This window comes from Quercus lobata, chromosome 3 (assembly GCF_001633185.2).
Source record: "Quercus lobata isolate SW786 chromosome 3, ValleyOak3.0 Primary Assembly, whole genome shotgun sequence".
Taxonomy (NCBI): Eukaryota; Viridiplantae; Streptophyta; class Magnoliopsida; order Fagales; family Fagaceae; genus Quercus; species Quercus lobata.
Window position 1 is genome coordinate 59,269,112 of NC_044906.1, and position 12,469 is coordinate 59,281,580.

At 35.9% G+C, this 12,469-nt stretch overlaps 2 protein-coding genes across 2 annotated transcripts; one reads left to right on the forward strand and one right to left on the reverse strand.

Moving 5' to 3' along the window:
• Nucleotides 1–238: 238 nt before the first annotated feature.
• On the reverse strand, nt 239–6,827 carry LOC115982524 (CRS2-associated factor 2, chloroplastic). Its single transcript, XM_031105148.1, has 6 exons — nt 6,005–6,827; nt 5,237–5,364; nt 4,354–4,579; nt 3,332–3,459; nt 1,713–1,857; nt 239–802 (listed from the first exon to the last, which is right to left on the reverse strand). The coding sequence occupies exons 1-6, from the start codon at nt 6,687–6,689 to the stop codon at nt 387–389; spliced, it is 1,728 nt and encodes a 575-aa protein (XP_030961008.1). The 5' UTR covers nt 6,690–6,827; the 3' UTR covers nt 239–386.
• Nucleotides 6,828–7,781: 954 nt separating this feature from the next.
• LOC115978798 (ubiquitin-40S ribosomal protein S27a) lies at nt 7,782–8,514 on the forward strand. The gene has a single exon (XM_031100668.1). The coding sequence runs from the start codon at nt 7,867–7,869 to the stop codon at nt 8,335–8,337; it is 471 nt and encodes a 156-aa protein (XP_030956528.1). The 5' UTR covers nt 7,782–7,866; the 3' UTR covers nt 8,338–8,514.
• The last annotated feature ends 3,955 nt before the right edge of the window (nt 8,515–12,469 follow it).

Sequence of the window (12,469 nt, forward strand, 5' to 3'; positions counted from 1 at the left end):
ACAAGGCACTGAAGCAGCACTACCAAACAGATGGGACTATATACATTTCATTTTTCTTTTCTTTTTTCTCAATACGTACTTTACATTTCATTTTCCCCATTTCTTCCTCCAAATATCGCAATCTTAATTTACTTGAAAATACTAAAGTCACAAATTATTTTACAAATTTTTTTACAAACTGTTGATGTGAAGAATGATTATTGGGAAGTAAATAAGTGATGTTAGTAATAAGTTCTAGTAATAATTTATCACATCAATAGTTTATAAAAATATTGTAAAAAGTTGTATTCTGTAGCATTATTTACAAAGCTCATTGTTCTCTTCTGGAAAAAATAAGCAACATTGCAATTGAACAGTTCATCTGTGTCAGAACCTTCTTTGCAATTTCATTCCCATTTGAGCTTATCAGCTATCAAATCAACGGGTAATGACCCTAGAGGCACTGATGACTCCACCTCTTCAAACGAATCACTATCATAATTTTCGTACTCATCATCGTCACTATCATTATAGATGTCATCTTCATCATAACCTTCTGATTGGGGATCATCTTCAGACACTGCCATTGAGCTGCTTGTACCATCTTCGCTTGTCAATATTAATGCTGGATAGGAATGCTCTGTGGCCTGTGAAATACCCTCAAATTCCTCCACCTTCTTCAAAAGAGCATCTGGACCAAGATTAATCTCATCCAGCAACAATGCTTTGCTTGACTCAATTGCTCGCTTCCATAGTGACATCATTTTAGAGCTTGTTCTCACTGTTGTGGCATTACCCTTACAACAATCACCATCATCCTTACCTGAAAAACACGATGAAAAATGAAAATTAAGGCCAATCATTTTAGAGTCTGTCATCATGTCACAATATTTACCATAACTGCAAAGTACTGCTAGGAAAAGTCAATCCTTTTAGAACTGGTTTTTCTTATTAGTATTATTATTATTATTTAACATATACCACATTTGAAAGCAACCTCAAAAATCCCACCTCCCATCCAAGTTGTTCAAATGTGCAATTCAGAAGAGAATACAAAAAGAGCACTTGCTTACTGGTAATGCAATTTCAAGGAAACTACTCTTGGAGCATCTACTAAGGGCCTCTTTAACTTTTTCACAAAAAACAGGATGCGTACCTTCCTTTACCAAAATCATTTCAAAGTGGTGTCCAACCAAATTGCACAGTAGCTTACTAACCAAAATATATAAATAAATTGCAAAGTAGCTTGCCTTATCCAAAATAATGTCTAGTTGTCTCCTTAACTGTGGGGCCACTACAGCTATTCTTCCTGAATTTAACTAAAATCTAGTGGCCAATGGCGGCTTCCTTGAAATTGGAATGAAAAGCTTTTTTAAGACATGCTACTATGTCAACTTTTATCATATCGTTTACCATCCATGACATGGTAGTCCCTGTGCATATGAAATGATGTATCCCAATTTGCCATCATCTATAAGACTAAAACCCTTCTCAACAACATATTGTTTTCCTATAAAGTACATCAAAATCAAGTGCCTTCCCACACCCATGCATGGAATCATCCAGCTGTTATCTACAATTTGATCTTTGCATAATATCATCTTACAGCATAAATAACCTAATATTGCATGCAATAGTACCCTTGATAGTGTGTCAACGGTTCCAGATAAAATTTCAAAGGAAAGTTGTACAAATGCAATGTGACTTGTCCCATTCCTTTTCGTAATGCATACCTGAACTTTCCAAACCACCTGCAATGCCAATTTTAGGGGGGATTGCAGGTAAAGGAGCATTTGTATACATTGATTTCCAATCTTGTCCCCTCCACATCAATATTTGTTCACCTTCAAAAGATAATAACACACAAGGAACTAAGTCCTGTCCAAATGGAGAGGAAAAAAGGTTAAAAACTAGGACAGCATGGCAACCAGAATGATAGGTAAACTAGTAAAGAATATAAACATCATCAAACAACATTCAACATATCATAACACACTTGTGTAAGGGACTGCCTATCAATTAACAGTATAAAGGGGCCACCATCTGATGCAATGCTTTGTCTCAGGCTAACAAGTGCATATGCAAAAGATGCTGAAGGTAGGATTCTATCCAAGCCACCCTACCTAGGTGGGACTAACACTCATAATGATCCATATAATGACAAGTAAAACTTTAGAAAGGTACCATTTCCTCTGAGCTACAACATCTTTTTCTTTTTTTTGCTAGGCATCTTTCCTTTGGACCTACATATACAGATGCTAGAATTCAAAACGTTTGTAATATATGCATATGGACTATGATTGTTGAGGAGAGTTCACTTTGCGGTGAGCCAAGCCCTAGCAGATGGGATAACCCTGTTAGCCCATGCCAAGCCTGTCATTAGGTTCTTCTCATATGTAGCTTGGCTGTCTGGGCTTTAAAAATGTGCAAATTAATCACAAGTTCAAGCAAATGCAAAAAATCTGTCTAGAAATGTTCGTAGGAACTACAAAATTTTTGTTTAACTAAGACATCAAGTACCACCTTGTGCTTTTACAAATTTCAAAACTAGGAAACAACAGCTTCATAGAATGTTTTTAACACTAGAAAGAAGTTACACTTTTGTTTGACATAGCAATAACTTCATTTGGAATGTGACCTTTTCATTGTCTTATGTGGGGAGTTTGGAGGGAGCCAAATTTTCAAAGGCATGGAGAGATGTGTTAAGATCAAGTCTACTTTCTTATATTTTTGGTTTGAATGGTGTACTATGATTTGGGTTATCTTGTAATTTACTTGATTAGATGGATAATTAAAATATAGTTCTGTCTCTACCATTTTAGCTCTACTTTTCTTTAATAATTTTTGTTATTACTTATCAGGAAAAAGAAAAATAGAAAAGGACACCCAGCAGTGCAATAACTTAATTAATCTACCACAATCAATTTAAAAATGTATTGACAAGAGAGCCATATCCAATGAGTTCCTTCGTCAGCATCCATATCCTCCCCCATCCAAACTTTTTGGGGATTCAGAGGACAAACCCTGTTCCATCATTTTAGTTCATTAGGTCAAGACTCAGGACCTGAAACTCAGGCCTTTATAGATTAACCTCAAGTTCATATTTCATAGAAGCCATTAGATACCCATAGTTTATTACATAAAATTCCTGATTAATATATAGTGCCAGAGTACTTATCAAATATATACATAGTGCCAAAACATACCTTCTTTTAATCTTATATATTTTCTTTCCAATTTGAGACCAAACTCTATTCTTAAATTTAATACCTAACAATGTGTACGTGCTTATATATAAGATTGTGTTACATTAATACCGCTTGAAAGTTAGAAGAACACAAATGTTACAGACCTTAAGCTTAGCACCTAACTTCTTGTAATCACTTGTGTGCATCCCTTTGCAGTCAATTTTCACTAGTGGGCTTCCTTCAAAAGCATTCCTAACATCTTTCACCAAGGTTATGTATACTCCATTTTTTGCTGCAATGTGAAAGAAGGAAATAAATAGTTTGAATTGACCACCAATAAAAATAATAAGGGTAAATTGCAAATTATACCCCTAAAGTTTAGAGGTGATTGGATTTTACACTCTGAAGTTTCAGAATTTGGATTTTACCCCATATATTTTAGAAGTATTTGGATTTTACTCCCTAAAGTTTTGGGGTGTTTAAATTTTACATCCCAAAGTTTCAGAATTTGGGGGTGTAAAGTCCATAAAACCTAAACTTTAGGGGATAAAATCCAAGTTTTGAAACGTTAGGGTGTAAAATCCAAACACCTCAAACTTCAGGGGGTAAAATCCAAATTTTGAAACTTCAAGGTGTAAAATCCAATCACCCCCACACTTTAGGGGTGTAATTTGCAATTTACCCAAATAATAAAACTTGAGTCTAGATGATGCTTAGATAATAGACTTTGTCCCATAAATAGTGCAACTAGAATCTCTGACATGAAAGTAAGCCTATAATACATGAGCAACTTGCAGTATACACATTCAAATCCATAGACACTTCAGATGGTTTAGTATATACAAAGTATGTACAGTGTGACATGATCATATTGAATTGAGGCATTCTAAGCCCATATTGAAACTGAGGTTGGCTGTTTGCCTGAGCAAAACATCAACAGATCTGGAACCCAGGTGTTGGGACTGGCTAGAACAATTGGCATGAAAGTGTTTATAACATGACCCTTTAGAATAGAGAGACATACAGTTCAGGGTTCAGCTATTTCTGGTTATCCAAAGTATTGCTTCACATCCTATGGCTCTAGTTACAGAGAACAGATAAAAAAGACAATGTGAATTAAATATAAAACAAACTTTATGACAAGGTGGTTATTTATAAGAACAAGTGATGGTCCTGGTGAATTTACCTAATTTACAAATTGGCAAAAGTTTTTCTCCCCGCTTCCGAAATTCATCAGCTTCAGCTTTTGTTAATCCTTCTGGAGCTTCTTGGATAAGTTTTGGGTAAACCGGAGCAGCTGGTTTCCAGAGCATTACTGGGTACTGTGGACGGGTGCGATAATTGTAGTTTCTGCCACGGAAAAGATAAACTACACCACCAACGCGATGAATGATTTTTCCCCCAGTTTTATCCTGACATTATAAGAAACTTGAGCATGATGCAAGCATGAGCTTTCTTTACTAAATCAGAGAGAACATAAAATTTGAATTCAGCCTGATAATGAACTTAATTGGTGCATAATTAACTTAGGAGGCTTAAACTTCTTAGGAGAATAAAATTTGATTTATTTGATGTACATTTTCATAAGTCGAAAAACTGGCCTTTAAATTGAAAAATAAAGGCAACTAAGGTGATTTATGCACATACACACTTCCACAAAAGGCACTATTTATTGCAATTGAAGTGAAATCTTAAAACAGAATACATGAAAATCCAGTAGTAGCATCTATGGTTAGTGCAATGTGCCATTGTTCAGTTAAAACAAAATGTTGGCATGGGCTCATGGCTGCTTCTATATCTCACACCCAATATCCCATTCCATCTCTTAGCAAAGTGATGGTAATTGAAAGAATGCTATTCCAACTTTTTTCTCTGCCAAATTACAATAAGATTTTATAGAGTGAGATTTTTATCATCACATCCCATTCCTTGCAAAATAAATGGGAGCCTGAAAAGAAACTTTACCCACAAAATGGCACCTTTAGCAAAACATCTCTATCACATGCTTGATAAGCAACAGCTTAGATAAATGAAAGTGAGGAATACAAGAAAAATGGAGAGACTAATACCTCAAGATGGCGGCAAATGTTATCCATATCCACAGTGGGAACCCCTTTACATCGAACTTTACAAACCTTCTGCCCCCGCCAATGCGAATGTATCAACTCCAACATATTATGCGTCAACCCATCCCTCCCTATGCACACCCAAATTTAACCAAACATGAATATCCACGACAAAATACCTCCTCCAACCCATACATGACTGGATCATTAAATCATCTAAAGAAAACACATAAATCATGGACTAGGATCCTTTAAAGTTCTTAAGGTTACTCCATAATCGAGCTCATAAAATCCAGTTAATCTATTTTTAAATAAGGGGACTGAATTCAACAATGCATTATTTTTATTGTATACTAATCAACAAGTTATAAAATTTGTTGTTATTGATATTTAGACAAGCTTTGACAATCACCATTTTGATTTCTATTTAAATTATTGATGACGTGCCAAGAGACTTGTAGCTCAACTGGCACCTCATTTCCAGGTTCAAATCCCTCATACCAATTGTAACTAATGAATTATCAAAATTAAATAAATAAATCATTTGCGACGTGCCAAAATCCAGTCCACTCGTCTCAAAATGAATGAATATGATTTTAGGAATTAAGAACTACATTGTAAACTTATCCACTAATCACATGTAACATAGCAATTTCTTAAGTCTCTAGTCGCCACCTAATGAGCTAACGAGTCCTTAAAAACTGTGGTTTGAATGAAAATTCAGCTACCATTTCTGAGAAAAGAAAGGAAAACGAAAAATGAAAATCTCACCAAGATTAACCTGGCGATTATCGGACAAGCGAGGTTCAACAAGCATTTTGATCTCCCATTTCTTCAAACGCTCACCGAGTATTTCCTCTCTCGTCCTCTTCTCCTCCACAAACTTCCCCAACGGAAACGGCCTCGCCATCTCCACGCGCTTCACTCCGTCGGTACCGGCCGGAGGCGAATTCAGCGACTCCAGCAGCCGAATCTTCCTATCCTTATCCCTCTTCTTCTTCAGCGGCGCCTTCCCGGTCCACGGCCGCGGCATGGTCGGCGGAGCGAAGGGCAAGAAGGCCGGCTCCCGAATCGCGAGCGGCTTGACCTTGGGAGTCTCGGAGTAACTGTACTGGAACTCGAAGGGAGCGCCGGGGAGGAGGTAGGAGACGCCGGAGTCGCCGATGACGACGGAGCGGCCGGCGTCGGAGGCGATGACGCCGTCCTTGACGGGCTTGTAGTAGTTGGAGCGGCGGTGTGGGGTTTTGAAGGCGGGGTTGGTTTGGGAATTGGAAGATTTAGGAGGGGCAGTTTGGGATATTTTGAGAGGCGGAGGGTATTTGGGAATGGGAATAGGTGGAGGAGGAGGAGGAGGAGGAGGGGTGGAGTTTTTTGTAAATTTGGGGTCGTTTGAGGGTGGTGTTGAAGGGAGTGAAGAGAAGAGATTGAAGCCTGGTAGTGATGCTACAATGGCCATTTTTAATACTAAGTGTTAGCTTTTTTTCGGATGAGTCAGAGAAATGAGTGATGATGAGTGTGATGATAGTGATAAAGAGTTTTCTGGTTTTTCCGTTGTGTTTTGTAGAGGGAAGAGAGTGAGAAAGAGAATATGATTTTTTTTTTTGTTGAGCTTTGTCACATGATACGACGCCGTTCTTAACCCCCTTTCTTTTTATTTTTTTGCTAACATACGACGCCGTTCTTAATCAAGTGTGCAAATGCTCTTGTTAAATGTGGGTGCATTTTTAATTGGGTTTTTGTTATTCATGATGCTCCCCTTATCTTGATGTTTTTATTTTTTTTTAAGGAAGAAAGGAGAAGTTATGTTGAATTGAAATAAGATTAGGACACAAGCATTTCTTAGTATTTTTTATAGAAATATTTATAATTCAAATAAGGGTTTAGATGCCATTGAACTCCAAGCTAATTGGCACATTTTTTTTTCTTAACTGGGTAAATAGGAGGGAGGGGATTGGTGAGACCTAAAACACATTGTCCAATTAGCACAAAAAGCGTTGAAATTATTTGATTATCACTTGAATCGAAATTAACATAAAATTTTGATACGGACTAGTACTATTTAAAATAGATTTTTGAATGAAATATTTAGAAATATCCTTAGATTTCATTTTTTTCAATAAAAAAAAAAATTTGTTTGTAACAATAATATAGTTTGCCACTACTCGAATCCATAATCTCATACTCCTAAAGTGATGAGTCACGAGAGCTTCTTACTATTAAGTCACTTTTACAGGTGATAAACAGTACTCTTACTTATAACATCTCTTGAAAAACATAAGAAAATACCATTTGTAAGTTGTTAAACAACATATAACACAAAATCATCCCATGCATATGTCCCTAACAACAAGACCACCTATCATATATATGAAAGAGTAAGATAAAACGGCAGCGGTTTTGCATCACCCCAATATTAATACAAACAAAAACGCAGCGTTGCGCAATACCCCTAACATACCACTCATGCACCCTCACCGCACCCAATCAAAACCCCACAAACCCTAGCAGACCCATCCACCATATATAAACCACTCTTCATTTCCCAAATCCCTTCTCATCCTTTATTTCAGACTCTTTTCACAGAGATCCCATTTGAAGCGGCTGGTTGCTGCGAATCGCAGAACCAAGCAACCATGCAGATCTTCGTGAAGACCCTAACGGGCAAGACCATCACCCTCGAGGTCGAGTCCTCAGACACCATCGACAATGTGAAGGCCAAGATCCAAGACAAGGAAGGAATCCCGCCGGACCAGCAGCGCCTCATCTTCGCCGGAAAGCAGCTTGAGGACGGCCGAACCCTAGCCGACTACAACATCCAGAAGGAGTCGACCCTCCACCTCGTGCTCCGCCTCCGCGGCGGCGCTAAGAAGCGCAAGAAGAAGACCTACACCAAGCCCAAGAAGATCAAGCACAAGCATAAGAAGGTGAAGCTCGCGATCCTTCAGTTTTACAAGGTGGATGATTCCGGAAAGGTCCAGAGGCTTCGTAAGGAGTGCCCTAACTCTGAGTGCGGCGCTGGAACTTTCATGGCGAACCACTTTGACCGTCACTACTGTGGCAAGTGTGGCTTGACCTATGTGTACCAGAAGGCTGGTGGTGATTAGGTTTTATGTTTTGTTTTGGTTTTTTTTTTTTGAGTTATAATATGTTTTAATTTTGAAATAGCGGATGATATGGATCTGAACTACTAGGTTGTGTTGTTTTTTTTTTCCTGAATTTCCTGGATGATTATCGTACTATTATTCGACTTAATAGTTTTGTTGGGATTTTGCTTGATTATCTGTTTGGTTTGGTGTTTTTAATTTCTCTGTTGTTTTAATTTGCTATTGATTTTGCTATCTTAAATTGAATTTATAGGATTGTGTTGTTGTAGTGTGATATTGCACACACACACACACAAAAAAAAAAGGAAAATGAAAATTTTGATTTAATATGTGTCTTTGTTGGATATTGATTCAAAGAGTCTCGTGTCTCAACTTAGACATCCAGGGTTTTAATCTCCCATTCCTAATTGTCAAATAGTCGAAGATGATATTGACTACTTTGTTAATGGGGAGTGACTTTATGTATTGTTTTTATATGTGAAATTTGTGTAGAAGATGAAAATGCTATCCGTTATTAACCTAATGGAGGATGTGAATATGTGTTTTTGCATATTGTGGTTCGATTGTTTTGTGAAGTTATCATTTTTGTAGCTTTGGAAAACACTTCTTTGAATAGTTACTGTGAAGTGTTTGAAATAGTTATGTTAGATCTTGCTTTCATGTGAGCTTTGTCCTATTGGTCTAGTCACCATTGGTGTAAATGGCTAGTAATGTTACCTAGGCATGGAGAGATGTACTATGATTTGGGTTATCTTGTAATTTACTAGATTAGATGGATAATTAAAATATAGTTCTGTAATTCTTAGGAGGCTCTAGCATTTTAACTCTTCTTTTCTTTAATAATTTTTGTTATTACTTATCAGGAAAAAGAAAATTAGAAAAGGACACCCAGCAGTGCAATAACTTAATTAATCTACCACAATCAATTTAAAAATGTATTGACAAGAGAGCCATATCCAATGAGTTCCTTCGTCAGCATCCATATCCTCCCCCATCCAAACTTTTTGGGGATTCAGAGGACAAACCCTGTTCATCATTTTAGTTCATTAGGTCAAGACTCAGGACCTGAAACTCAGGCCTTTATAGATTAACCCCAAGTTCATATTTCATAGACCCTGCCCATGGTTTACATAAAATTCCTGATTAATATATATTGCGAGAGTACTTATCAAATATATACATAGTGCTAGAACAGACCTTCTTTTAATCTTATATATTTTCTTTCCAATATGTGACCAAACTCTATTCTTAAATTTAATACCTAACAATGTATTGGGCTACATTAATACTTCTTGAAAGTTAGAAGAACACAAATGTTATAGACCTTAAGCTTAGCTCCTAACTTCTTGTAATCACTTGTGTGCATCCCTTTGCAGTCAATTTTTCACTAGTGGGCTTCCGTCAAAAGCATTCCTAACATCTTTCACCAAGGTTATGTATACTCCATTTTTTGGTGCAATGTGAAAGAAGGAAATAAATAGTTTGAATTGATCACCAATAAAAATAATAAAACTTGAGTCATGATGATGCTTATAGACAATAGACTTTGTCCCATAAATAGTGCAACTAGAATCTCTGACATGAAAGCAAGCCTATAATACAGGAGCAACTTGCAGCAGCATACACATTCAAATCCATAGACACTTCAGATGGTTTAGTATATACGATGTATGTATAGTGTGACATGGTCATGTTGAATTGAGGAATTCTAAGCCCATATTGAAACTGAGCTTGGCTGTTTGCCTGAGCAAAACATGAACAGATCTGGAACCCAGGTGTTGGGACCGGCTAGAACAATTGGCATGAAAGTGTTTATACCGTGACCCTTTTAGAATAGAGAGACGTACAGTTTTGTTGGGATTTTGCTTGATTTTCTGTTTGGTTGTGTTTTTAATTTCTCTGTTATTTTAATTTCCTATTGATTTTGCTATCTTAAATTGAATTTATAGGATTGTGTTGTTGTAGTGTGATATTGCGCACGCACACACACACAACAACCAAAAAAAAAAAAAACAACATAGGAAAATGAAAAATTTGATGCAATATGTGTCTTTGTGGGATATTGATTCAAAGAGTCTCGTATCTCAATTTAGACATCCAGGGTTTTAATCTCCCTATTCCTAATTATCGAATTATCAAAAATGATATTTACGACTTTGTTAATGGAGAGTTAGCTTATGTATTGTTATTCTATGTGAAATTTGTGTAGAAGATGAAAATGCTATCCATTATTAACCTAATGGAGGATGTGAATTTGTGTTTTTGCATATTGTGGTTTGATGATGTCCTTGTTTCATGTGAATTTATCATTTTCATAGTTTTGTAAAACACTTATTTGCATTATTTACTGTGTAGTGTATGAAAAAGTTTTGTTAGATCTTGCTTTGATATGAGCTTGTCCCATTGGTCTAGTCACCTAGTGTAAATGGCTAGTTAGTACTCAGCTAGTATTCTTTTTCTAGACATATGGAAGTAGTAAGATGACTAATTTAAAGTTATTAAGTAGGGTGTTTGATATGGCCCATATGGGCAATGTTCTTGGTAAAACTGTCTAGTCCCTTCTATGTTAGGGCATATGTGTTGCTCAGGGGCTATTCTAGATTTTATGGCATTAAAGACAATGCTGGCACGTTTTGATAATGTGTGTCTTGCACATTAGAGCACCTCCTGACTTCCAAATTAAGGATGTGTTGAAGAGCCCTACTTGTTGTTTTGCTCTACTTCACTTGAATTATGATTTAGGATCTTACTCATTAGGTAGAAGGTTACGAAGAAGAATCCTTGGAATTTTGTAGCAGAAGTGGTTAACTTGAATTGGAGTTTGGTGACTGGTCATGGTATTTGATACTTTTGGCATTTCTTTAGCCATGAGCTTGCATAGTGACTGGAATGTCTTGCTAGAGGTTGGTAATTTGCTGATGATTTGAGTAGGATGGTATTAGTTGGATAAGAAACTAGTGAATGTGATTGCTAAAGCAAGAGGGTGAGTGGAGTTGTATTTTGTGATTGGTATGATGAATTATTTAATAGTGGAGACGACCTATTTTCGTACAGGAACATTTCAAAAAAAAGGAATTTCGATTGATGAATTTCAATCGAAATAAATGAATGAATTTCTATCTCCATTTGAAATCAGCAAGAATCGACCTGATGTGCTAATTCGATTGAAGGAAAGTGAATTCAGGCCATGAACACTGTAATCCGATTTGGGTATCCCTAATTTTTTCTTCAGTTTCCCATTGTTCTTCTTTTACCATATTGTTATTTGTCTTTTTAGCGTGATATGATGTGGCATTCCATGTGTTTGCCTATGTGGCAGAGAAATAATATTTAACACGTCAATAATGTCCAACTTTGAACAACAGGATTAAATTGACACGAACAATTGACACAATTGAAAGGCACTAAATTGACACAGTTAGTGTAAAGGCTAGGGATTATTTTATACAATTTACCCTATTTTGTTTTAGTAGTTTCTACTCAAATTAGAATGTTATTATTATTATTTTAAATTACTTATTCTAGGGAGTCCTCGTCTTTCAAAAAATGAAAAAGATTGATAATAACATTTATAACAACCTTTAGAGAATTTGCATAAGTGTTTGTATGATAGAAAGTAACACACTTTAGCCAACCAAATTCAAAATTCACCTACACTTGGCTACAGATCTAGTTGTAGCCATTAGTTACAACTTTCACTAAAAACAATTAATATGACTACATATTTTAAAAATTTAACTATCGGATTGTATGTGTTTACATGTTCTTAATTCGCATGTAAAATTTTGTGTCTATTGATGTTATTTATTATTTGATTCATAAACTTATTTTTTTGCATAATTTTATGTTACAAAAACTTGAAATTTAAACATTTGATTAATAACATAACAATTGATTTTGGATCTTCCGAAAAATTTGCAAGCATAGAAGATATAAGAAAGAAATGTCATTCAATGATGAATTTGTTAAAATTCATATAAGATATTAAATAGTTGTAGTTATGGGCTACAACAAAATTTGTTGCCAAACTTTTTCAAAAAATAAAAGAAGAATTAATATTATATTGAAATTGTGGGTAGAATAGATAATATGATGTTAAGTATTTTTAAAAAGTGGTTGTGGAAAAAAAAAA

Coding starts and splice junctions, on each gene's coding strand:
- LOC115982524 (XM_031105148.1), bottom strand. CDS start 6,689: ATGGCCATTGTAGCATCACTACCAGGCTTCAATCTCTTCTCTTCACTC. Junction 5,365..6,004: donor TAATCGCCAGGTTAATCTTG/GTGAGATTTTCA, acceptor GGGTGTGCATAG/GGAGGGATGGGTTGACGCAT. Junction 4,580..5,236: donor ACATTTGCCGCCATCTTGAG/GTATTAGTCTCT, acceptor TTATAATGTCAG/GATAAAACTGGGGGAAAAAT.
- LOC115978798 (XM_031100668.1), top strand. CDS start 7,867: ATGCAGATCTTCGTGAAGACCCTAACGGGCAAGACCATCACCCTCGAG.